A 27,315-nucleotide genomic window follows, 5' to 3' on the forward strand; every position below is an offset into this window, starting at 1 on the left:
GTGGTTATTTGCTTCAAGCCTTGAAATCGTTTAGAAAAATGAGAACTCTGGAATGTTTGTATTCTGCAGAGGTTAGAGTTAAGTAGAGAATCAGCCCCTGTAGAGTGCAAGGTTTAGAAAGTCATCTCATTAGGAGATAGTTGAACATTAGTAACATGTGCATCGATATTTAGCATAGAATTTCCATCAGAAATAATATAGATTGTTATTACCAAAAACTGATGGGAGAGGTGTCGTTGTAGTCAAGGCGGGAGCTGCAGTAACTGCTCTTGAAACTGAAATGTTAAAACATTTTGCAGTGAAAAATATAAAGTTTCGGATCGAGAAATATAAATTTGATATAATTCATGAAAAAACTGTTAGCGTAATCTTAAGAGTTATTGATATCATTTAACACCTTTTAAATCAATTACTTTTTATTGAAGCGTCTACAATTATATTATCGCCAATATTGTAATACTATTAAATAATACCAGTTCCCTAATTTATTACTATTGTTATTTGATTACATAATCATACACATGTGAAATTTCAGTTTTCATAATTTACTAATGTAATTGCCATATTGATTGCCCAACTTAGTAACATTTTTGTATGCTGAACTCATTAGTAAATTATATGGGTCGCGCTTTTCTTATTATGTGCAATGATTAAAGTTTATAATCACGACCGTACACGGAATTCAGGTTTATCTTTCGATATTTCAAGAAAATATATTGATTTATAGCATTTGATTGCTTTCCATAATGTGTGAATTGTTGTCTATTTCCTGAAAATAAAGTTTAAAAACAATTATCAAAGAAATAAACGGTGTTCATCGTTTTGGAAATATATATCTTCGTCTAATATATGAATGCCTTTCTTGTCTGCTCTGACATCACACGCCATTGTTAAAAATACAATTCTACTTTGCACACAGGAATTACTTTCAACTAAATTACCGAAATTCAATTGGTTTAAAAGAAAGAAGGAAACAATGTTAATAACTGTGGACAATGCGTTTAAAGAGATTATATCTATATATATATATGGACTATTGAATTATCGTTAAACACTGTTTACACTGTTATTTTATGAAAATTTCATTTCAGTACACATTTCTCTTAAGAGTCTAAATCGAGGATTACATCAAGTCTCATGCATTAAGAATCATTCTATACGTGCGGAACTTTGACGTACGCTTTTCTGCACATATCCGTTGTTTCTCAGTACAATATGCAATTCTTTTGATATTTTGTGATACATCTTAGTAAGGCCTATGACAGTCTTAAAATAGTTTTTCTTCTTCTTTCAATCTTCTCTTTTTAATCTCATAGTTGCAGACGTTCCCTGGAAATTAAACTACGTAAGAAACAAATACTTCTTCTAGCTTTTGTGTTAATATTTATTTGTGTATTCTTCCGTAAAAGAATATATTGTTTAGCGTGTGTGTGCGTGTATAAAACAATATCAGTAACGATCATTATTTATCTCTTTAAACACTTTCGGGTCATAATAACACATTATCTTTGGGACATGTTCACGTCAATGTTATGTCAGTTACGAAATCCTTTATGTGACAAAATATAAACAACTTCTTAACATCGATATCCAATACTTAAAACAACATTTTGGAATACTGACGAAGTCTTCAAGTATCCTTTGCAGTGCTTGAATGACTATTAAAAACAAATTTTAAAAGTGGAAATTTTAAATGTTGTTTAAATAACAGATTCTATTTAACAAAATACCTAAGGAGGTCAAACGAAAGTGCTTCCACGGTGCTAATGACAAAGCTGTCACTGAAGTTTGAATATAACTAGTTGCATATATATATATATATATATATATATATATATATATATATATATATATATATATATATATATATATATATATATATATATATATATATATATATATATATAGATATAGATAGATAGATAGATAGATAGATAGATAGATAGATATAGTCAGACACCCTAAATATCTCCTTCCACCATTTGCATTCACAACTACGCTGACAGGCATCTCAAAATAAGGAACTGACTCCCTCAGAATCATTCCATGGTAAAAATTCGGTCACAATCATCAATATCCCATACTGAATGGTACAACTGAAGACCATTTCTAAACTAAGATAGGAACTAACTGACCCTCACCAACGGAAGCATTTGGCTCTGTTCAAACCCCACCTCAAGCTGAAAAACACATACCTTTTTATGAATGTAAATCATGTGGTCATGATTTCTCATGAATTTTGAACATTATCAATCTGTTACTAGACATTGACTAATGGATTGAGTCAAGAAGTATCTCCACACCATCGACGTCGCATAATCTAACAGCTAATCAATAGAACCTAGCACTGTTATAAAGGAAAGGTAAATATAAATGGCACAGACTCTATATTTAGTACAATACATACATGAGAGGACGTCTGTGTAGAGACGGACAGGCAGAAGGAGAGATACGTTTTTGTGTTTTAAAAGACAGAGAGATACGAAGGCGGTGATATAGACCTCTGCCAATTCAGGTAACATTGGTGGAAGAAGGTACGTAGCACGTACCAAAGGGTTTTCTTTGGAGCTAAATATGTATATACTAATAATAATGAATATTACATGATCATTATGCGTACCCAAGGTGCAGTTGTATCCAACGTTATGTTCATATGCGTCTACAATTAAAAAAAATCGAAAGTAGAGATTCTGTGATATCATCAGGAAATTAATAATATTTACATTATAATAACAAAAGCATTACATATGCAATTTATACACATTACTGACATTTTATTTCATTCCATAAGATTTTATTCATTTGCGGTATCTCGGTGTCTTCCTTACAGTCAGGTCAAATCTGATTTATATATGGACCGCGAACAAAACTGCGTTTCTGAGAAGTACAGAAAAATATTCATAGAATTGCATGCATATCAAATAAAGCAAGCAGTTCGTGTTATATAGAGCCAGTTTAATCTGGATCTCAAGAGTATGAGATTACGGCTCAGTTCATGAAGCATCTATTTCATTGGCACACTTTGAACTTGAATATACTAGCGTCAGTTGATTGAAATTAGAGTGTGTGTGCGATTTGGAAGTTTAACATAGTTTTAAAAAATGTATTGTCATATTGCTATGCTGTCATCAGTGTGGCAGGATATAGAGATGTCTAGCACTTCGGCATCATGCCGCAGACATGTACCATCATTTCCAGCCCAGTCAAAGAGAAAGTATAGTTTTGAAAAGATAATCAAACCTTTCCATAAATAACGGTCATTAACAAAGTCGTTTACAATATTAATACCTTTAACAAACCGTGTTTTGTAACTCACACTTTTTCATCTATCTAACAAATACAGATTAAACCATATTTACTATTTATATCACATGTTCAGCTTTGAAAGTTGGATTTATATACCTAGTTCTAACTTTATTTTATTTAAAAACCATTGAGATCCTTTTTAAGTTAATAAAATATATTTCTAAAGCAAGACAATATCAATATTCGATATGAGCATATTATCAAAGATTTCCATTTAGACCCCAAAGATAATTAATAATAACTTTTCATCTACCTACTTCACAATAATCCGTCAAGGCAATTCTTCTTTTCAGTTTGCACTGTCACGCATGCCATAATGGCTTGCAAAACAACTAATTTAGATCAGTAAAATTCCTGCATAGGCTCATTTAACAGTAATAAGAAATGATAATTAAATTTTGGAGATGGCTAAACCTTTTACAAGCGTTAAAGTTCCAAACTCAATCCTTGAGTATATTGAATTAGTCAGTTTTAATTGCTACAATTTAAATGCATACTTAGAATTTGTAGTTTTTCAGCTTAATATGAAATTTTAAACGCAAAAGTCAGTACCTGATCTACTTCTCTTCCAAACTTACATGGTTTATTTGTATTGTTTTTCTTTCCAATATTAATGCGGAAGTCAGACTATTGACAATATTTTGCACATAATTAATAGCAGAGTTCAGTGACATCAATGAAACGTCAAGAGTAGATCCCCATGCCTGCACCCTTTTTCCATATCAAACCAATTAGAGACTTGGCCGTTAATAATTTCATAAATGTTGAATTTGCGATAGAAATGTTTTATGAATGTACTATTAACTCTGCCAAATCAAAGAAAAGGGGAAAATCGTAGCTGTATCATTTAGTGTCTATACAACTAGTATACAGGAGGTAGTCAGGGATGGTTATAAATTTTCATTCACGTTGATTTTCTCTACCAAAATTGCTTATATCTGGTATTTGTAGATTTTCTAATTAACAGGTGCAAATCAAAATGTTGTTATCCAAATTTAAACATAAAATGTTTGACCATTTATTACAGCTCTTAAATAAGATAAGGCATATGTTTAAAAATATCTAATTGTTCGGGATATATATTTCAGACATTTTGGAAAAAATATCATCATTTTGCAAGAGAAGTAACAGTTATATGGCCTGATTTTAAAGTAAATGAATACATGTTCTGAACCAAGCGCAATGAACAGTCAGCACTGTACCGATCTGCGATGTGGTTTTACTGGCTTAAATGTTTTCTCATAGTAAGCCAGAATTTTTACAGTTCTGTGCTCTGCCAGTTTTGTACATGCGCAAGAAGTAAGAACTGTCTCTTTCGATCGAAAGCAATGTCAAATTTCAATATATATATATATATATATATATATATATATATATATATATATATATATATATATATATATATATATATATATATACAATACTTCCATCAGCACTTTCGTTAAGAAAGCAATCATGTTTGTTAATGGTACAGATGTGGACATTACTCATATTATATGGAAGAAATGACTTCTTCAATGACATCATGAAAAAGAGCTCTCGTTAAGAGCTCTGATGGATCTAATGTCCTGAATTGGCATTATTCCTGACACTGATCTACTTCTGAAACAATTCATATCCAGCAAAAAGAGATAGCTTTTTGTTTGCTTTCTGTAAATAAAAATAAGTTTAACTTTGCAAAATATAACAATTTAGGTATGTGTACACATTGAGAAGAATCTCCCGCATTACGTTAATTTTAATTTTGACACTTATCCAGTATTGCCTGATTATCGCTAGTTGATCGAGAACATGAATTATCTAAGCCACCACGTTTGAAATATGTATCTTTACATATTTGCTCAAAATGAATATTTTCAAACCAGGCATTTGTAGAATGGTTCAGTAGAAAAGACTGAAACTGATTAAAAATGTGTATAATACTCACGGAAGAGTTGAAGTACTAAATGGTCCTGGCAGAGGTGAAGATCACCTGTATGTTGAACGTTGTGTAGATGCTGCCAAACTGCAATAGAAATAGTACCAGTTACTTATAACATTTGCTTGTTTTGCTTTATAGCATCATATTTTTAAAATTATAGGTCCTGCAGTCTTTCCTTACCGGACTTTCATACCTTGACGTGAAATACACCTTAGCTGCTTCTTATACTACCATAATCTGTAATGTCTAATCTAATATTTTCATTTACATATTTAAAGAAAGCTAAAAACAAATACAACTTTATTGACAGTATATTGTAAATAGTGCGAATTACTTCATGCTTTTCGGAATGAAAAAATTGCATTTGACCATATAGAGTCGTTACTATTCAGAAAGGAAATGAAAAACAGAAATGGTTATCCCAGGTGTCATCTTAAACGAATGTTGAATACGAAACATTTTGGAAACACAATAGCATTAAAATGTACTTGCTCTAAAATGTTCTAGTTTACCTTTCAGCCATAATTGCATGGACTCCGTGTAGAAACAGAACAACAAAATGTGTCGCAGTTTAAATTAATAGTATTATTAAGTGTAATATAACTGTAGTCGTGATGGCAAAATGTCAAGTAGATACTATATGCTCAATTACTGTCTTCTCCCCATTGAACTGATTGTATCTGTGTTATCCGGTGCAATAGGCGAAGATACTATATTCCAAAGAACAATACTAGTATAAGACACTCCTCAAGGGAGAGGGCACAAATAGACTTAGGTTAGCACATAATGCCATGTGATGTGTGTCAATATTGTCTTCTGGAATATATACAGTGGCCTTTGCCAATTATATACTGAAGATGAATTCCAGAAAATAGTGGTAATAAATCGGGTTAACACTGGGTATTGTCTGTAGTGTTTTTTGTCAATTTGTGCCATCTAATATAATGAATGTTCTTACCTAGGTGGTGCGTTGTGGACACTCCGTGTCCATGATTTTCAGCATTCGCTACGTATGTGTTGTAAAGGTCTGGAAAATAATATGTGCATATGTTTTTGGAAGGTCCAAGTTACATGTACTATTCACTTTAAAGCCTTCAACCAGTTTTCATCCACTTTATATATGTTTACACTAGGATGTGACCCTTCTCAATATTAATATATTTAATTATCGCTTTAAAGAAATTTAAGTTGATATTTAACACTCTTATTATTCGAGACGAAAAAGATTGATGATATATTGGGCGAACACAATACATGTCTAATTGATAATGGACCAAAACAAAGGTCAACTGTACGTCAGGGCTTTGGAAAATATATGGCAGGTGCCCTGTTAGATGTTTGCAAACACCAAAGTGATGACAGAGCACATATAGTTGAATCGTGCTGACAAATATCATCTGACGAAATTCATGAAATAGAGACACACTGAAAATATATGACACAATAATTTTCTTCTTTAAGATAGTCCTTGACTATTAGCCGAAAGTATGCCATAGTTAAGTTAGGGTATTATGTCGTATATAATATATAACTGAGGTGCATTAGTATAGTATAATACAGGTATTAAAGTGACTCTTTCTACCGTTCAAGAAACAACGTAAACTGTCAGCTGACAAAGATTACGACTCAGATGACAAATGTGATTACAACATCTCAATATTATAATTCATTTTCAAAATTAGAACAAGTTGCGCAGTTGTTATTATGTGTTAGTTAACTAGTTATTTGGGCCAGAATGTTACAGTAACATTTCTCCAACATCATCCAATTTACTTATGCCAGAAACAAAGACTACGATCAATATCAAGGTGCTAATGGATAAAATAACAGCAACTGATAAGGAGACTACAACAATTATTCAAATATTTTCTATATTAGGCAGTAACTGGGATACAAGAAAATGAATTATGTATGACGAGAATGACGAAATTATGTTACATGCAGTCATATCTGAAACTAATGTCAGCAATTATTTAAAAATGTAAATTCGCAAGTAATAATAATTGTTATATCTTGTTCTATTAACATGCATTTCGATTTTTTGTCAAATGGTAACATTTTTTAGCTTTGAAAAGATTATTTTCCTCATGATACAACTATTTCTACAGCAGTGTTACATTCTGGTTGTCTTTTTTCGTGCAAATTAAATGATTTAGAAGGTGTTTCATCATCAACTGTTTAGTAATATTTATTAAAGTTTCTGTTTATTTAACATTATCATTTGTGTTAATTAGTTACACTTCGGGACTTCTTATACGTTGTGTGCTTGTAACATTTGGATTTAGAAGTTTTTCAGTAGGTAGTGGCAAAAGTTGATGGAGCTGCCCATATTTCGGCAGAATTCGATTTATTTTGTTCTGTTCTCAAACTTAATAATTCATTTACATCAGTACATTAATTAATGTTAACTATTCATATGCAGCTGATTGATAACAATTGATCCCGTTTATTCTTGAAAAGTGTGTTTGCGTATATCCGGTATGGAATACCAATAGCTAATAACGTCTGGATCGTTAAAAGAACACATGAATGCAGTACCCCTAAAATAATCGATCGGCCTTAGAAATAAGCTATACGCTTTTATAAATGACACAGGGGAAAGAGTTGAAACCGATGAAGTTGGAGTACATCGCTTTCATTACGAAGTTTTGTAACAGATGACACTAGCTAACAAGATAATGAGCACAAATCCAAAAGAAATTAAAGTTGATGTTAAACCTTTTTGATAGACTAGATAACCAAAGTTATGAAGACATTCGTATAATACATATTGTTCTATTTATTAAGATATATGTTTTAAATTTACATTTGCTTTCTATTTCTTTTTGTTCATGCGGCACAATCCTTGACATTCCACCTTGCAATAATGCTTATAGACCAAAACATCATTGACAAATTTAAGCCCCGGTGTAAAATATTAAAAATATATAGTATTTGATAATGAAAATGATTTATTTTATCAATGTTCATAAAACAGTAGACAAACTTATACACCCAGAAAAGAATGAGCAAAAGGCAGTTACACAAAATCCTTAATAACATTTGATAAAACAAAACAGGTCAACATAAATAAACTTACTGCGAAATAAATGATTTATCGAACTAAGAATCAACTCAAAGTCACAAAGACGAAAGAAGAAAACAGTTTTACGAGGAGTGTGAATTTATTCATTTGTTCTGCATTAAAATCCCACGAACACAAAGTATTATGAAAAAACAAATCCACAACGCCAGAATTGTTTCTTGCCGTTAAATTTAAAAACCACCAATTCAACGTAATTGCGAGTTCCTATTTAAACTCATATTGGTATATACGATGCATACTGTATACCAAAATATGGTACGAACTTTTAGGATGTACATGTTAATTCTTTAGGTCGGCCGCATTCACAGTTTGAACTTATGAATAATCACCACATGAAGAGAGCGAGTTAATGTGCATGTCCAGTATACAATTGGCGATTCAGTCTCAAAAGACCATGCGAATAGCGCCCTTGAGGTGTTCTCTGTCTCTGTTGGCATTGTCTGTTGTGGCTGTGCAGGACTATACGTGAGTGACAGTCACTATTGCAGTTGGTGCAGACATACTGTGAAGTCTGCGTTACTGTGGTTGCTGTCGCGTTCTTCTTTCTCTTTCGTTTCTCTGCCGCCAACTGGCCTCTCCTCGCATCAGCGACTGATATGCCATTGTTTACCGTCAGTCTCCAGGTGCCTCGGTCCTCGGCCAGCTCTTCCCAGCCATCGGGTAAAAAGTTGCATGCCTTCATGTCCCTCTTGCATACATCCTTGAAACGGAGTGAGGGGCGGCCGACTCTTATCATACCAGTGGCCAGCTGTCCATATAGGATGTCCTTTGGCAGCATTCCATCCTCCATGCGTCGGACGTGTCCCAGCCATCGAAGGCGGCGTTTGCTTAGCAGGTAGTACATGCTGAGGGTAGTTGCACGCTGCAGGACCTCGCTGTGTGGAACACGGTCTTCCCAGCTGATTTTGAGGATGCGTTTTAGGCACCGTATATGGAAGGAGTTGAGCCGGTGTTCTTGCCTCATGTAGGTACTCCAGGTCTCACTTCCATATAGAAGGGTGCTGAGAACGCAGGCCTGGTAGACTCGGACCTTGGTGTGCTCTGTCAGCGCGTTGTTTTCCCACACCCTCTTCGTTAATCGAGCCATGATGGTGTTTGCCTTTCCAAGCCTTCTCTCCAGCTCCATATCAATTGAGAGAGTGTTGCTGATGGTTGACCCCAGGTAGGTAAAGTTGCTGACTGCTTCCAGGGTGACACCGTTGATTTTGATGGAATGGGCAATGGTGATACCTTGCACGCTGACATTTGTTTTTTCCAAGCTGATGATGAGACCAAACTGCATGCACGCATAAGCAAAACGGTCTCCCAGTCTCTGGAGGGCTTCTTGGTGTGGGTCACAAGAGCTGCGTCATCTGCAAAAATCATCTCCCTGATGAGCACAGCTCTCACTTTGGTCTTTGAGCGCAGTCGTGCCAGGCTGAACAGCCTCCCGTCGGACCTGGTGTGTAGATATATGCCATCCGTGGGCGTGTCGAAGGCGTAGGACAGGAGCAGGGAGAAGAAGATCGCAAAAGGTGTTGGTACCAGCACGCAGCCCTGCTTCACGCCGCTGTTAATTGGGAAGGAGGTTCCATCATACAGGACTGTTCCCTTCATATCTGCATGGAAAGAGATTATCATGCTGAGGAGTTCTGGGGGGCAACCGATCTTACTCAGAAGTTCAAAAAGGCCCTTCCTGCTGACCAAGTCAAAGGCCTTGGCGAGGTCGATGAACATCATGTAGAGTGGTTGGTTTTGCTCTCTGCTCTTCTCATGGAGTTGTCGTATGGAAAAGATAATGTCCGTCGTCGACCTGCCTGCTCTGAAGCCGCACTGGGATTCCGGGTACACACGGTCCGTCAGCAATTGCAGCCTGCTGAGTATGATGCGGGCGTTCACTTTACCAACAATACTCAAGAGCGAGATCCCTCTGTAACTATTACAGTCACTGCGGTCGCCCTTGTTTAAGTAAAGGGTCACAACTGTGGCATCCCGCATGTTTTGGGGGACTACTCCTTCCTCAGAGCAGAGGCAAAGTAACTCATGCAGTGGTTTAATCAATGTTGGTTTCCCACGTTTGATAGCTTCCGGCGGGATGCTGTAAATACCTGGTGCTTTGTCGTTTGGAAGGGAGTCGATTGCTTTGCTGAGCTCCTCTAACGTTGGCACTTTGTCGAGCTCTTCCATGGTGGGCAGATTCTTTATGCTGCTGAGGGCTGCATCGGTGACTGACGTTTCTCGGGAGCATAGCTCTGAGTAGTGCTCCACCCATCTGGACATCTGTTGCCCACGGTCTGTGATCTTCTCTCCCATCAGAGATTTCAGGGGAGAGACACCTTTCACTGTACGGCCTAGAGCCTTTTTGATGCCACTGTACGTACCTTGGACGTGTCCGGACTCGGCACTGCGCTGGATTCTATCACACAATTGTTGCCAGTACTCGTTCGCACACTGTCTAGCAATGTGGTGGGTGTTACTTCGGGCACTTCTGAGAGCAGCAAGTGTCCGTTCATTGGGGCACTTTTTGTAAGCTATGAAGGCTTTTCGTTTCTCCTCGATTTGTGGTTCCATCCTTGATAGGTGTGCGTTGAACCATTCCTGGCTGGGTCGTTCCTTCTTGCCAAACGTTAACATAGCTGTACTGTAGATGGCACCCTTTATGGCGTTCCACTTGTCTGTAGCGTCGTGCTCAGGCAGGTCCTGGAAAGCCTTGTCCAGGTCGGACACATACTCCTCCACCTTGGCGGGGACTGACATCTGCGCAGTGTTTATGCGAGAACGTCCTTTTGGTTTTGAGCGGTGTAGTGTGTGTGGCTGTAGTCGCACTCTGCTGCTCACGAGGGCATGGTAGGAGTCGCAGTCTGCACTGTGGTAGGTTCTGGTGGAGAGGACGCTGATAAGGGCAGAGCGCCTGGTGATGACCAAGTCGAGTTGGTGCCAGTGATGAGATCTGGGGTGTTTCCATGACACTTTGTGGTGTGGCTTACACTTGAAGAAGGTGTTTGTGATGCACAGGCCATGGTATGTGCATAGCTTCAGCAGTCTCTGACCGTTTTCGTTGGTCTTTCCAGTGCCATGATGTCCGAGGCAGGTAGGCCATGACTCGAGTGCCGCACCGACTCTGGCATTAAAGTCGCCGAGGAGGAATAGTGGTTCGTTTTTGGGGCGTCCTTTGATCTGTTCGTCCAGCTGCCCATATAACTGATCCTTTGCATCTTCTGACGACATGAGGGTTGGGGCGTAGGCACTGATGATGTTGACAGGACCTGAAACAGTGGTGAGGCGGATGGACAAGAGACGCTCAGTGCCCTCTGTGGGAGGTTCAACCGAGGCCAGGAGATTATTTTTGATGGCGGAGCCCACTCCGTGCTGGCTGAGCTCCTCAGGTTCTCGACCCTTCCAGAAGAAGGTGTAGTTTTCCTCTCTGAGGGAGCCACTAGAGGCGAACCTGGTTTCCTGGAGGGCAGCTATGCTGATATTTAGTCTGGTGAGTTGCCTGTACACATGGTGCGCACATTCCAGCTTGCAAATCGAAGAGCTTCTTTATTGGTTTCTTGTTTATTTTGTCTGGTGTGGAATTACCGTCTGCTTTTCATGCTAAACAACACACTGAGCTCCAGACACCCACTGCAGCAGGCAGACGATGGCGGGTCAACACCTTATTGACCGGGGACTGCCCAGAGTGAGGCGGGCGATAGTTGGCCAGTGGGAAACGATGATGCCTCCCACCGTCAAAGCTGACCCGTGGTGCCCCTTCCCTACGCCAATCGGGTGGGACTTATAACCCGTAAACTGTCAGCTTCCCTGTTGTTTCCTCACTCAGTAGCGAGACTGGAGTGTCCTCTCTAAGGTGCAAGCCTGGGTGTGGAGTATAGAGATCATGGTATGCCCAGACGTCATGATCCCCCTCTCGTCCTTGCTGGTGGGGTCCAAAGGAATGCTGAACATGACATTTGGCACCAGTTTGGATGCAGGAGCTGCCGGAAGGAAGTCGTAGTCGACCCCCAGCTACCTTAGGGGCTCCACTCCGAATTTTCTGTCTGGGTTTACTCCCGTAGCCTTTCCTTCTCCCTAAGATATCCACAAGGCAGTGAAGCCATAATCCAATAGATGGGACTTGGAGGGTTTTGAATCAGACTTTCCTTTTCCTAGACGAACTGCCTGACAAGGCTAACGAGATTCATCTGCCCGGGTTTGGAGTCGGAGTTTCCCTTCTCTTAGACTGGTTGCCTGCCAAGGCTAACGAGCCCAGTCTGCCCACCCAGTTATACCGCCGGGCACTCGGTCGCGCCACATAGCAGGCTCTGTTAAAACGGGGGGCCCCGCGTGAAGGTGCTGCTGTGGACACAATAGTGTAGGAGAGGCCATATGCAAGTAACCTCCTGCCCCGCAGAGCGAGACAGTGGTCCTGCGGCGATCACTACACCTGGGAAGGAGCGGCTGTGAGAGACGCTTCACTTTCCTTTGGCAAGCGGGACGTCAGGCCCAGGCCTCGCACACCCCCAAGGTATGCCTTTAAATACTAAATTATATAGGTATCAGTAGGGACCAGTTGATAATATATTATCATTGTCATGTTTATGATTTATCCTCATTTATAAATGATCCAGAAATAAAATGCCCTTTTCAGGTGCTACTCCACCTGGCAGGTTAAGATGGTTTTTGTATGCTATTATATATTCTGTTTTATTAATTTAATTTTGAATGATGTTTATCCATATTAAGTTTTTTGTCATGAACATGTGTTTTCCAGCCAATATGAATTGTTAATCTGTTTAATATAGTTCTTTACCAAATTCAGTCTCAATTATCTTGTAGTTGACAAGTGTTGTGAGGTTATATCTACGTGCGAATGAGGTAATCGAGTGATATAATCATTTATATGAAGCAAATAAATGGGTCCAGTGTGGTCAAGTGGTTTAAGGAACTCGCCATTAGAGATATATGAGATCTCACCTATGCGGCATATGTGAAAAATTGTCAGAAACTACTCGTGGGTCTGTGGATCTCTGGATTTTCACGGATTCTTCAAGTACCAGATGTATTGACGCCACTAATAGTGTATCTGTGCTGACAATTGGCTTCAAACACACACAACAAAGAATATGATTCAAGCACTTAGATTGTTGATATAATGAGGATCTCAAATGGGTAACTATTTAATATTGAATGTATGAACGTTTTGGTGAGCCATCGCGTGAAACAAAATGCTAATTATTTCGTGAGGTTCATACATTTAAGATGAAATCATTCCCCATTAAAGATTCAGTATATCAGACAGTTTTAAGTTTGGTGGAAAGAGTTTGGATAGAAAGAAGGACATGATTTTGAGCATTACAATAAATTCTGACACAAATGCTACATCATTCAATTCTAGCGTGTGAAATGAATTATGACATACGTAAACTTAATCAACGATACACAATTTGATAATCAGTAACATTTAAAAATCGATCTTATTTGCAATTACAAAACAAAGAGCATCTGTCATTCGAAACAGCTGAACATTTGAAACCATCCGTATAATGTTTCAACTTGGTTATCCGGTTGAAATTCCTGTGTGATGAGACATAGTTCGTTATTGTTCCGTACGATTTAATGATGTTTCGTATCTGATATCTGCCATATTAAATTTGTAAGAATACTACATTTCGATCACACTCTTCCTGTGGGAGACTATGAGTTGAATTTCGTTAGAGATGTGAGTTTATTTACTCAGATCTTGGATGCTATTTAAACATTGTTTTATCTGGGGATAGAGTGCAACGTACTCATGTTCTAGTTTTCTATTCGAAACATTCTATGTAGGGGACTTTGGCTATATTCCAACATACCTAACAACTACTGTACTTATTTCTGATCGGTTTTCCCAAAGTCCATTGAACATTTGAATGGAAACACGGCCGGCATCTTGTTGACTTCAATAGTAAGAGCGAAAGATTTCAGGATGCAAAGAATGTTAAAGTCCGGCGGTCGCAGTCAGTCAATAGGGCAGATACTGCTCAGTGGGTTAAGGGGCTTATTTGGTCCAATCTGATTCGGAGAAAATGATATGTGAATATGTTGACATATACGAAAAACTAAACTGCAAAGACAGCATGTATGTACCAACAGCGTGATAAATATTAACAAGTAATCATATACATTAGTTAAAGATCTGTTAAAGTGTCATTTTCTGTTATATTTATTACATATGTTTTAGGCAGATAATTACGAAACATTCACAAGTATTTTAGTTTCTTTCAGTTGAATATATTGCAAACTTTGTCCACAATGTGCAGTACCATATACAAATATATATAACAGTTGGTTTTCAATAGAGTTTTACCTATTGAAATTCAGATGTTATCTACTCTAGGTGAGAATAAATCAGATGAATCAGTACATCAGAAGCAAAATTTAAAATTCCGTCCTGAAGATTTGCTAATATATGACATATTCCATGCATTGCGATGTCACGTGTGATTCCTAAATTCAACAATAAACAATCCCGATAAACAAACAATTATTTATTATATTAATATTACTAATTGATGTACCTTAGTTTTATTCATCAAAATATGTCTTTGTTTCTTAAATTGCTGATCTTTTTCTATATTCCTTGAATGAAACATTTCAAATATTTCTTCCACACTGATCAATATCTTTCATTATTTCTATTGCGGAATTTCAGCATCAGTATCATTGACTTTTTATGCCCTATTATTATCTTTTTTAAAAAATGAATTATATTTGAATCTCTTGCTATGATAACAATGAATTACATATGTTTGTTAGTGACACGCCGAATATTTAATTGTCTTAATTTCCTACTAAAGACACCTGGACACATCAAATATCATTTTCTCGTCCATTTGACTGGAATATTTTGTGTTCAATTTCGTAGTATAATACTGAAAATTCCTTGACCATTTGTAAATATGTTTGAAAATTGATTATTTATTAACATCTGCGCAGAAAAAAGCAGCAAGCTGCTTCCCGAAAGCGGTAACTCAGCGAACAGTGAAGAAACATAATTGAGATAAAATTGAAATATAAACCATAGTTCAGCAAGTGTCTCAGATACCTTACTGACCATACCATTGCAATTGCTAGCCCAGGTCAGGTACTACTCGTTACCAAAGTGAAAGCGAACATGAAAATTTATAAACGTCTTACCAGTAAAGTAATCGCTTAAACAGTGAGTCAAGGAAGCTATCGAAGTTAGAGTAAGAAACCGCGACTACAAACAACCTGAAGTCATATATTATGAGAAACAAGGGATTGAGGGTAAACTCGTTTAGGATTGTCAGAAGAAACAGACGGTAGCTAAATATATCAAGGCGAAATTCCTGCGGGCTTAGACAACTAGGCCTACCACAGGAGGTGAGATATACAACTGGTAGAGAAGAGCAGAAACCATACACATTTTGTTGGATTACCTCGACAAAGGTTGGAAACAAGAGCAAACACCTCTTGTCTTTTTGTAACTGTGCACATTATTAGGTCTATTGACTCATGTCAACCAATGTGGGCTGATTGCTGATATGTTTTATGATAGGACGCGAAATTATGTCCTCGGAATAGATACTAAGCCGACACATACTTTTTAAAATCCGCAACAAATTTTTAAACAATGGACGAATGGACGTCACCTCCTTTCCGTTTTCTTCTAAAAGTTATGTTTTGCCTTTTCAAAAATTGAATAGTTCACAACGTTTAACCAATATTGAATAATATAATAGGATTTCTTTTACGTGGTCCAGATATTTGCTGCTAACACCACTCCGAAATGTCCACGTCATATTTAGCATTTTCAGTTTGTTTCTTATTTCTGGACGTGTCCTTGGAACAGGTAATAAGCCGACACATACTTTTTAAATTCCGCAAGAAGTTTTCAAACAATTGACGTTCCTGGTTTTCTTCTAAAAGCCATGTTTTGCGTTTCCAAAGACATTCATAGTTCACAACGTTTAACCAATATTCAATCATATAATAGAATTTCTTTTACGTGGTCCAAACATTTACTGCTAACACCACTCCGAAATGACCACTTCATATTTAGCGTTTTCAGTTTGTTTCTTATTGCTGGATGTGTCCTTGTTTGACTGAATATTAAGCAGCCATAATATTACGAATTTTCTAAATAATTGTCAGGTTTTACAAAAACCAGATTAACTCAGGCATATACTAGGTTAAAAGTTGACTCCATTTATATCCTTTGTAACGTATATACCCTTTACATAACGCTCAGCTCTCTTTGATGTGTCATCTCCAAGACAATGTAAAGTCTCAATCTAAGAGAACGTTGTAAGAAATTAAACAAAACAGTTTATATTGCTATTATTGTTATTTATGGATTTGTTTGTGCTCTGTCTAAAACCAATGAAAGCTTATACTTACGTCTGTACTCATTATCATTGTTCATGCATATATCATGATCATGTTGCTCATGAGCTGTAAAATAAAACAAGATAATACTGAAGTTACTAAAACTATATTTACTCAAACTGCTTTAACATCACCACTATTACTACTTGGTCAAATGGACCTCTCCACCTTATATTCATCTTTATATAAATCCGCTACTGGTATTAATATTATCACTGCTGCTACAACCATTATTGCTGATATTACAACAACCATTACTACAATTACTACTAAAACAATTGTAGCATTAAAATGTGTTACCTCCACAATACTTACTACTGCCCTTCCCCAACGACAACTTCTAATATTATGTTTATCCTTTCACTGCTGTTATCTTCATACTTAAGCAAGAGAGGCAACAGTGCAAATACTACTGCTACAACTGGTAACATTTTCGGAAAGGTTCGAAATGCGCTTACAACATCAACTACATCTAATACAACAGTTCATTTCTATTTAGAGAGCCACTATAAATAGATCCATAGATTCAGAAACAATTAAATCATGCTATTAATGTTGATACAATTTCTGCAACTACTACAATCATTTATATCATTGATAATAATTACAAAATTACTACGTCCTATATTGGTTAAATAAATCAGTCCCCTCGAGTGACACTTTTTCAAACATTAGCAATATTAGAGGGCAGTTTTATATCTCATGCAGTTACCTGTATTCAAAATATACATTCTCAAATAGTTTTTGCATGGCATTCGATTTGCAACAGAAAACATAATCTTAAATGTATTGAATCAAAATCTATTCAGGATGATTATCGACAGGAAATCAAAAGGAAAAGAAAGGAAAAAAGGAACTTTCACACATACATATATACATATATATATAAATTCTTGCATGCAGGCACATATAAAGTAAAGAAATAATATAACAGAACCAAAGTCAATAAAGAATATATATATATATATATATATATATATATATATACCTTCATTAGTTTACATATTCTTTACTTATATGAATTAATATATATATATATATATATATATATATATATATATATATATATATATATATATATATATATATATATATATATACTGTCATATTAAATTCGTTCTAGTGAAGAACCTACCATGCATGGTGAAATGGGGAAGGTTGAATCTCTGGTCGCAATGGCAATAAGTGGGGTTGTTTAAAACTTGTCCAAAATGATCTGTTGATAAAACGTTACATGCATATAGATAATTACGTAAATACATTTTATTTTTACAAAACTTGTATGTATTAAAACAGCTATGTGGTATTTTTAATTATGTAGTAATGTTTACTGAATAATGCATTATTGTAATATTTTGTTGGAGGCTAGAAAACGAGACAATAAAATCTTGGCATGTACAGTAAGAAATAATACTAATGACGGTTAAACAATCAGAAGAAATATTGGCAAGACAATGGACCGCTGCGTTTTGTGTTCTAGTGGTTTGGATGCATGAGGTCGTGCGTTCGAACCTCAGTCGAGTCAAAATAAACACATATAAATTTGGTACTAGTATCTACCTCCCTTGGCGTTCAGCATTTACAGCGTATACAGAGCCAGAATCGTACTGGGTTTGTTTTGCAAATACCAGCACATGAATCATAGTAGGAAGAAATCAAACCGTTCCTCCTTGTCATGTTAATTAAGTTTTGTTTTATTTGCCATTTTTTAAAGTCTGAGTGTCTGATATCTTGCATTTATCTTTAACATTGGTGTGAATTTCATCAGGTTTCATCGATACACTGCTGTAGTTCTATTGTCTGTTTCACGTCCACAATAATTGATTCAAAAGAAGCTGGCCATTCACGTTGTCATAATACGCATCGATATTAATTTCACTCTCTTCATCATCATCCAGCTCTGAGACAGAACATCATTTTTCGTGAATGTGACCAACGTAGTACTTGATGGAGTTGACCTATCTCTTTTTGACGTAGATGTTCATAAATCATGCCTGTATTGTCGAGCTTTCATACTCAGTACTGAATTGTTTATGAGGCTGCTGATGTAATTAATGCGCTGTGTGTTTTAGGAATGTTTGTAATGATTGTGTAAATGAATACATATGTCGGCACATAACATGTCATTGCATATAATTTTGTAGGGTAGCATAATTCGTCGAATGGTAGATCACTGATGAGGGATATATGTTTGCCTCTTATTTCCATGTCAACTTTCGTTGTTTCTGTTTCTATGTTAACTGGAACCAAAAGTAGATCATGGACTCAATATTCTTGGTTTGCAGTTAAATTACACAAGAATGTGCTTCTAGGACACTGAATATAATAAAAAGGAGTGGTCTAGTGCTGTCCTAAAAGTGTACTCATAAGTCGTCTTTTACTGACCGCTCCGGTTTACTAAGTGTCTAGAGCATCCGCCTCTGATGCGGGAATTCGTGGGTTCGATTCCCAGTCGAGCCATACTAAAGACTTATACAAATGGTACTAGTAGCTGCCTTGCCTTTTACTAAGGAACATATGGTACACTAGGCTAGATAAGTTGACTTATATCCATTGTTGAACAATGTTCACAACACTATAAATATCCTCGCACATTAAGGCGAAAATAACTAATTACTTCATTAAATATTGATAAAACAAGCACTATAAAAGTTAAAGAAGCACGATAACAGAGTTTGAACTATTCCGACTCGACTTTACCGGGATAAGCAAAACTAGGCAGATATCTTGCATAGAGCTGTGGTAAAGTTGAAATATGTGACAATTGACTTGTTCACATGTCTTACTGCCACATTTATATTGAGTTGCTCAGTTCCAGCGTGGGTATCTCGTATTAAAACAAAAATTAAATTATCTATGTTAATTATTGATTGATTGATTGTCTTACTATGGATCTTAATCAATAGAAAGAAATGTCATGACCACAAAATGCATTAGAAATATAAATTAGCGAAACATTTATCAAAACTTGTCCACATTTGCTTTGTTTAAATCGAAACTTCCTGCCCTAATTCAAGCACAATTTATGACAGTACATCCAGCTTCATTCTAAGTAAAAGAACGATTATTTTAAATAGAAACATAATTAAAGTGATTTTATTAAAGAAGGACATATTTTCTTTGTATTAAAAATATATATTAGTAGTTGCCTTTACAGTCTTTAAATTAACCATATAAAGGTTACTTATGACATGTAATACAAAGAAAGTTACATGTATGTATATTATATATATATATATATATATATATATATATATATATATATATATATATATATATATATATAGTACCTGAGAGTATTCTGAGGATGTGCAATCTGCACTCTGGACTTAGATGAAACAGCTTTTCCCATGCTGAAATAAAACCACACAATGTGTGTGTTATGGCTTTGATATACAAATATACTATTGCTATGCTAATACTACTGGTATATAAAATTATGATATGCCCAGACGTAGGAATATGCATATAATTGTGGTTCTTGCAGTACATCTGATACATCTATATTCGCTTGATTAGATATGACTTTCTACTTAGTATTAAAAAATGAAATAAGAAAATAGCGTGACAAAGTAATCGTAAGCGTCTTTATCGAAATAAAAGAATCATATTCGTTGAAATCACATTGGCCTCTCTCTCTGTCTCTCTCCCTCCATGCCAGTAGCCACAACTACACGGAAATCTTTGCGGTTAGAGGGAAAAGAATTTGACCTGGATTAAAACTTTGAACGTGAAATTACACCAAGTAGACTGCAATAACCTGATTCGTTATAGTGATAATTGCAATTTTTCTACAGCATACAAATATATCAATAACATACGGAGAGCAGATATACAAAATCTAACCAGTTTAATTAATAAGCATGTTAAACAATTGTATCAGAATTCGTGCAGTATGCGCTAATGTGCTTGTAATAACGTTCACTATCACTTGAAAATATAAGGAGAGAGATAAAATAATTTTTTGTCTGGATGATAACCTAGAATTTGTACTTGTACGAACTAGCCTAAAATACATTCAGTAAGTTATTTGTGATCGATACGCGACTAGCACAATGCCGACTCGTATCTATGATTTGTTCTATATGAAGAGTGACACACTCAAACTATTTGTATGTTCGACGCCTGTTTGTGGAGTTGTCGTTAGACATAGTTTGCCAAGCAGAAAAACATGCCGATTACTTTATAGTTGAAATCTGTGTATCTGCGTTTCTGTTCTATTTTGAAACGGCTGAGTGCTGGGTAGGTGAGGCTGCATTATCTGTCTTTTTTATTGCGCATAATATCAAGTGGATTAGCAGTCAACAATATAACCATTTTCAAACTATAAGCTACTTCCCTTTCTGCCTAGTGGTGCTGTAAGCATTCCTAAAACCAGAACAAATTACCCGGAAACAGTACACAGTTATTTTCCTATATATTCCCTGCGTATGTTTACTGGTACTGGACGTTCCTGTATATCCTAATCATGCAAGTTTCACCGGAATAAAAAAGGCTTTTAGCTGTATTGAAACAAATGTAGCCGATATAATGCCGCAAATTTCAATGAATTTCTATATTTATTGCCTTTCTTCTAATACTACTCTTTTAGAAAGTAAAATATAAAATTGTTGACTCTAAAACATTCAAGAAAATTTAAAGTTCCTTGTGACCTTGTTATATAAAATGTAGCTTTTAATACTATATATTTAGAAGGAAAACAAAGAAGAAGAAAATGGCTGCAAACTAGATGATCACTAAATTGAAATGTGGATAGAGATCCATGGTGATATAAAATCCATAAAATAATCCGATGTAGAACATCTCCACTGATGATTCAGATAAAGCAATAATTTTGCTGATACGTTTTGGACGATAGAGGGTTGATATATACACACATTCGCCCCTCTTTTACAGAGAGTGATAGATCGAATAAAATACATGGTTTTAGAAAAAAATAGTTTACACACAAATTCAAAGGAGAAAATTACATAAGCTCTTTCATTACATAGATGAGCGCATTCATTTATATCAAATCTATCCATTATTTATACGCACTTATTTAACGATTGATATTTCTATTGATGGATATAACGCTGCCTTTAATACGGTATAGCTTTGTGAACTGACAAGGATCAAATATTATTTTGGAATTTGTTAACGCCCATTTGGGAATAATGCATTCTATTTTAGTTTAGGTCGAATTATTTTGTTTAAAGGTGGAATCGAATTCGGTTTCTAAGTGTGGTCGGTTTTATATTTGGGTCTAAATATGAATACGGCAATGTCTACTTTTATTTCTATAGTGTCATATAACTCAAACTTACACTGCATATTCACCAGTCACAAATATACATTTCGAAAGCTTTTTACTGTGTATAAAATATACTTCTAATGCTTGCAATAAGTACATTGATTATCACATAAATCATTTTAATCTTAGAAACGTATTCAAATTTATATGCTTATAAATTTGGCACTGTTTTCCACATTGCATGCATAAATTCATATAAAGCACACGTGTACAGAAAGAGCAAGTACTAGCTAATTCAATTCGTACTGACCGCAATTTTCACAAAATTAATCTCCTTTCGTCATTTGACAGGCAAGAATATAATATGCATGATCTATACATTAGTAAATGTTTAAAACGATAACAATGGTTGGCTGCTTGGTTCATTTTTGAGACAAATTACCACTTACTTTTCCAAATTTAAAGTCTTTTCAAGACAGGTCTCGTTTAGCACATGGAAGTATCCGTACATTAACAGCGATAAAGATAGAATGGCTTCAGTTCATGCTTACTATTTTTCTATTTTACGGTAACTAAGTTCAGCATATCAGCGGCCATCGTTCTCTAAATGACGATATTTAATAATCCAAACATTTGAAGGTTGGTTGGGTACCTTGTAAATTAATGAGTTGTATGTAAAGTCAAGGGATAATATTTTTCAATCTCATTTCATATAGTCATTGATATTTTCTACACAAAAATGCAACGCGTTTAGGTCCTCATATGTCTTGCACACATATTTGAAAATTATATTTCGATCAAATTGAATATCTTCAAAAATAATACTTCAATTTACAAGAGGTGTGCCCTTGCGTATACTAAAGAAAAATTGATTTTTCCTAAAGGTCGGTCGCTTATATGACGTCTATTTGCTCCAGGTATTAGTGGCAACTAGCTTAAGAAAACTATAAACCCCAAATCGCATAGATTACTTCACGACCAGTAAGTGTATATTACTCTCCAAGCAATGACGGAGACGAAACTACGACTGATGACATTCGTAGTAAGCTTTATTTATTTTTTTGTTGCATGTTCTATAGGTGAGAATGATCTAAAATATTGTTGTACAAAGTTAAACGAACAAAATCTCCGAATTGTATCATGCCTGCCGTGAAAAATTGTTAAAGCCTATAAGAAATATAAATATTCTCAATTGACGTGAGCATGTTCGAGTTTATCATTAAAGCAATATTAAACCAGACAACACACACATGTCACTATTTATTGATTGCACAATTTGAGATCTGTATGCTGAACAACACAAATATTGATTACACTGAACTGGCCCCTGAGTAATATTTCTTATTTTTAATTCTTTGCTCACAAACTGAACACTGTACGTTAAATTCGTCCACCACCATATTTATATGGCTTCTCGGGTGTTTTGTGGTGACTGATAATACCAGTTCTAAGCTATACGTACCTGTTACTGCCGGTAGGCATGACGGTACATGAACCAGTTGTAATAGGTCTGAAAAAATTAAATGTTGCAAGGATGAAAACACATAGGTACATATATTTGTTTTCTTTAGGATCCATGTCTTTCAAAATCTCATTCGTTCAATTCCTGTCTGACATACGTAGCTTTGTCTAAAGGTTTAGCAATTTGACCAGACCCAACGAATAAAGGAATGTTTTCCATTTGTTAAATTTTCAAGCATTTGCGATTTAAAAAATTCAACATGTCAAATTTTGTAAAATTATTTACCTCGGTAGTTTGAATTGTTTTATCTCCTAAATCGCCGAGATACGAATCTTTCGCAGTTCTTCAATGAACATCAAATCCAGTGAATACAAAACCGCGCAGACATAGCATAACATGAAACCTTGTGTATTAAAAAGGACCTTATATGTTTTCCTTGGCTAGCTGCATTATTAAATTATGTTGAATCAAAGGCACACTTTGGTACATATTGTATTTTGTCTATTTGCTTTTCCTTATAACTCACGTGTATTTGTTCAGTTTGAAATCTTAAACAGTCTTCATTTCTGAGAGTTTTTTTCAACAAAATGGTTGACTGATTGATTGAATTTTAACTGCGCATCAGCACTGTTAGGCTATTTAGCGCCAAACAAAATGTTATAAGTATAACCTTTTAAAAATTATAAAAAGTCTCAAATCGACCAGCGATATCAAAACCAAATAGTTGAAATTAAAATAATAACATGGTAACGGTATAAAAAAAGCTTCCCGATCAAAGGGGGATGTAAATGGTGCATGTTAATAAAGGGTAAAAAAACACCCCCAGCAGCCCAAGCAGCAAGGGCGGCGCCCAGAGACGGACGCCATCTGAACCATAAAAAGATATATACCTGAACCGTCAAAGCCGGAAGACACTATAATCCAACATAAGGGATGGCGTTTGGTTTATTTTCGTACAAGGCTCCGCATTTGGGTTGAAAAACATTGTTCAGAGGGTTTGATTTTAATTTGAGAGCGTGCTGTGCAGAAAGCATTTCTCTGTTATGTGATAACGGTGGTTCGTTTGCTTCAGCTAGAAGGCTTTCACACGGGGATGTCTTAAATGCTCCCAGAGCCAGTCTTTTTCCATGATGATGAATTGGATCAAGCATTTTCAGATATGACTATCTAGCTAAACCATACACAACGCAACCATAGTCCAGTTTGTATAAATTGAGTATGACTTTTCTATCAGCACCCCAGTCAGTGTACGCTACTACTTTAAGTAGATCTAGGGATTTTAAGCATTTAGCTTTCAAGTTCGTTAGGTGTGGAATAAAAGTCAGTTTTCTGTCGGAGATAATACCTAAAAAATGTGTTTCCTCAACAACTGGAATAGGTGTTCCGTCCAGCGTGAGTTTAGGTTCATCATGATGTCTTCGTAACTGACAGAAATACAAACACACCGTTTTTGATTTCGAAAATGTGAATCCGTTAGTACTGGCCCAATCTTGAATCTTGTTTATATTTTGCTGTAGTTGTCTTTCAATTGTATGCATGTGCTTTGATCGATAACATATTAGAAAATCATCGAGATATAATGAGCGGTCCATACCAGGAGCTAAACACTTGGTGATGCTATTGATTTAGATGTTAAAATGCGTCACAGATAAAATATTACCCTTTGGCACACCCATATCTTGCTCGTTCACATTTGAGAGGGTAGAGCCCACTCGTACCTTGAATTTTCTGTCTGAGAGAATATTGGATATGAAAGAGGGAAGACGGCTTTTTAGACCTAGATCGTGCAGGTCATTTAATACCCCGTACTTCCATGTCGTGTCATAGGCCTTTTCTAAATCTTGATAAATGCATCGCGAATAAATGTTTCCAGTCTAACAAGATTGTTGTTTGTGCTCCGGTCATATGGAAAACCACTTTGGAAAGGAGATATTAAATTGTTAGTTTCCAGGTACCATACAAGCTGAGAATTGATAATTCGTTCCATTGTTTTGCACACAAAACTTGTGAGTGCAATAGATCGGTAGTTGGTAGTTTCTGCGCTATATTTACCTGGTTTGGGAACTGGTATAACTGTTGTTTCTTTCCGAATTCTAAGTACATTACCAGTAATCCATAAATCATTGACGAGTTTCAAAAGAGATGTTAATGATGATTCTGGAAGGTATTGTATTTCGTCAGGCCCAGCGGATGTATCATGGGCCTTGTTTAAAGCCTTCATAAGCTTCAACAGGCGGTTAAAGGTGTCTGTGTTTTTAATCTTTGGAAGGATTCTGAATATTTAGATGATGATGAATATTTCGAGAAACTATCCGCAAGAATATTTGCTATGCCTCGTTTTAAACTAAACGTGTTTTTTGTTAAGGTGCAGATGTCGGAGAGAAGTGTGCTTTTCCTTTCCGTTTATTTTACGAATAGCGTCCAAAACTTTCTTAATAGAGTAACGAGAGTTTAAAGAAGAAATATATTTCTTCCATGATGCTCGATTACTTTCTTTTATTGTGCGGGGAGATTTGGCCCCGATATGAACTTACATTTTCGGGCGTCGGGCGATTGTTAAATATTTTCAAAGCTTCTTGGCGTTGTCTGATGGCTTCCTTACATTCCTTAGTGACCCAAGGTTTTAGGGTGCTTTTACAGTTCGGTTAGGACTGCAATATGGATTCCTCTGTAATCTCGGTTAAAATAGAAGTAAAATGCTGAATAGGGTCTTTAGCATTGAAACCTGTATCCTCATTTAGCCTAGTTTTACAGAGTGTTTCAAACTTAGCCCAGTCGGCCTTCTTTAAATTCCATTGTCGAAATGCGTCATCAGTTGTAGAGTTACTATTTACAAGGGAGATTGGAAAGTGATCACTGCTGTGAAGGTCATCAGCGACCTTCCATTTATAGTCCAAAAACAGCGAAGGAGAACAAATTGTCAAATCAACGTACGTGTATGTACCCGTTCCTGGGTGTAAATATGCAGGTGATTTGGTGTTATATAGACACAGATCGTGTCTAGAAATAAAGTCTTCAACTTTGTGACCTCTGTCACTTATATGATTTGAACCCCATAATATGTTATGGGCATTAAAATCCCCGAGTGAAATAAATGGCACGGGAAGTTGTTGAACAATATTGTCTAACTCGTTTGGTACTGCGTTAGTGTTTGGTGGTAAGTAAATAGAGCAAACTATAATCGCTCGATGTAGAGTGACGCTTACAGCAATGGCATGCACATGTGTGGTTAAAAGATGACGCTATGAGGGGCTGTGTTGTTTACAATAAAAGAAACTCCTCCTGAGGCCGCGTCAACATTTTGAGAGTAGGTGTAAAACAGGGAATAGTGTCTAAGTGTGATGTGATCTGTATCTTTCCAAAAAGTTTACTGAAGGCATAGTACTGCATGATTATGTTCATTTGCAAGCAGAAGGAGATCATCGACAGTTCCCTTGTATGATGGTGTTCTTCATTATATGTTTACTTAGAAGATTGTGGAGCTAGTTGAGACCTTTCGCGGAGGCAATTTGTGTGGTTATTTTTCTGGAGGAAGTACGGGGGTGAATCTTTTATTTGTAGGTCAGAAGCTACCTTGAGCTCAAGGAGCAGTGTCTTCTGCATCCATGTACACAATATCTTCAAACAAGTTACAGAGTTGAAAAGCAACCTGTTTGCCGTGGTTTGCGTCATGCCCTCAAGGTAGCTCCAGACCTACAAACAAAAAGTCACCCAGTACTTCCTCCAGAAAAATAACCACACAAACTGCCTCCACGAAAAGTCTAACCTAGGTCCATAATCTTCAATTGAAAAGGATAATGAAGAACACCATTATACAATGGAACTGTAGAGGACTTAAAGCAAATTACAATGATATTCTCCTACTTTTAAACGAACATGATCCAGCAGTACTATGCCTTTAAGAAACATTCTTGAAAGATACGGACAACATCTCATTTAAAAACTACTCCCTGTTTAAC

At 36.1% G+C, this 27,315-nt stretch overlaps 1 protein-coding gene across 1 annotated transcript in view; it reads right to left on the minus strand.

Moving 5' to 3' along the window:
- The window catches only part of LOC149791090 (uncharacterized), a 64,175-nt gene that overhangs the window by 23,898 nt on the left and 12,962 nt on the right, over window positions 1-27,315 (minus strand). Inside the window, exons 4-11 of the mRNA XM_089971465.1 lie at window positions 23,357-23,404; window positions 19,952-20,014; window positions 17,797-17,877; window positions 16,674-16,727; window positions 6,186-6,254; window positions 5,234-5,311; window positions 2,621-2,659; window positions 213-275 (exon numbers count right to left, since the gene is read on the minus strand). Coding sequence (XP_089827591.1) covers window positions 213-275; window positions 2,621-2,659; window positions 5,234-5,311; window positions 6,186-6,254; window positions 16,674-16,727; window positions 17,797-17,877; window positions 19,952-20,014; window positions 23,357-23,404 — 495 coding nt within the window. The remainder of the gene's footprint in view (window positions 1-212; window positions 276-2,620; window positions 2,660-5,233; window positions 5,312-6,185; window positions 6,255-16,673; window positions 16,728-17,796; window positions 17,878-19,951; window positions 20,015-23,356; window positions 23,405-27,315) is intronic.

The sequence above is a fragment of the Sinohyriopsis cumingii genome, chromosome 10 (assembly GCF_028554795.1).
Source record: "Sinohyriopsis cumingii isolate HCF-2022 chromosome 10, ASM2855479v2, whole genome shotgun sequence".
NCBI lineage: Eukaryota > Metazoa > Mollusca > Bivalvia > Unionida > Unionidae > Sinohyriopsis > Sinohyriopsis cumingii.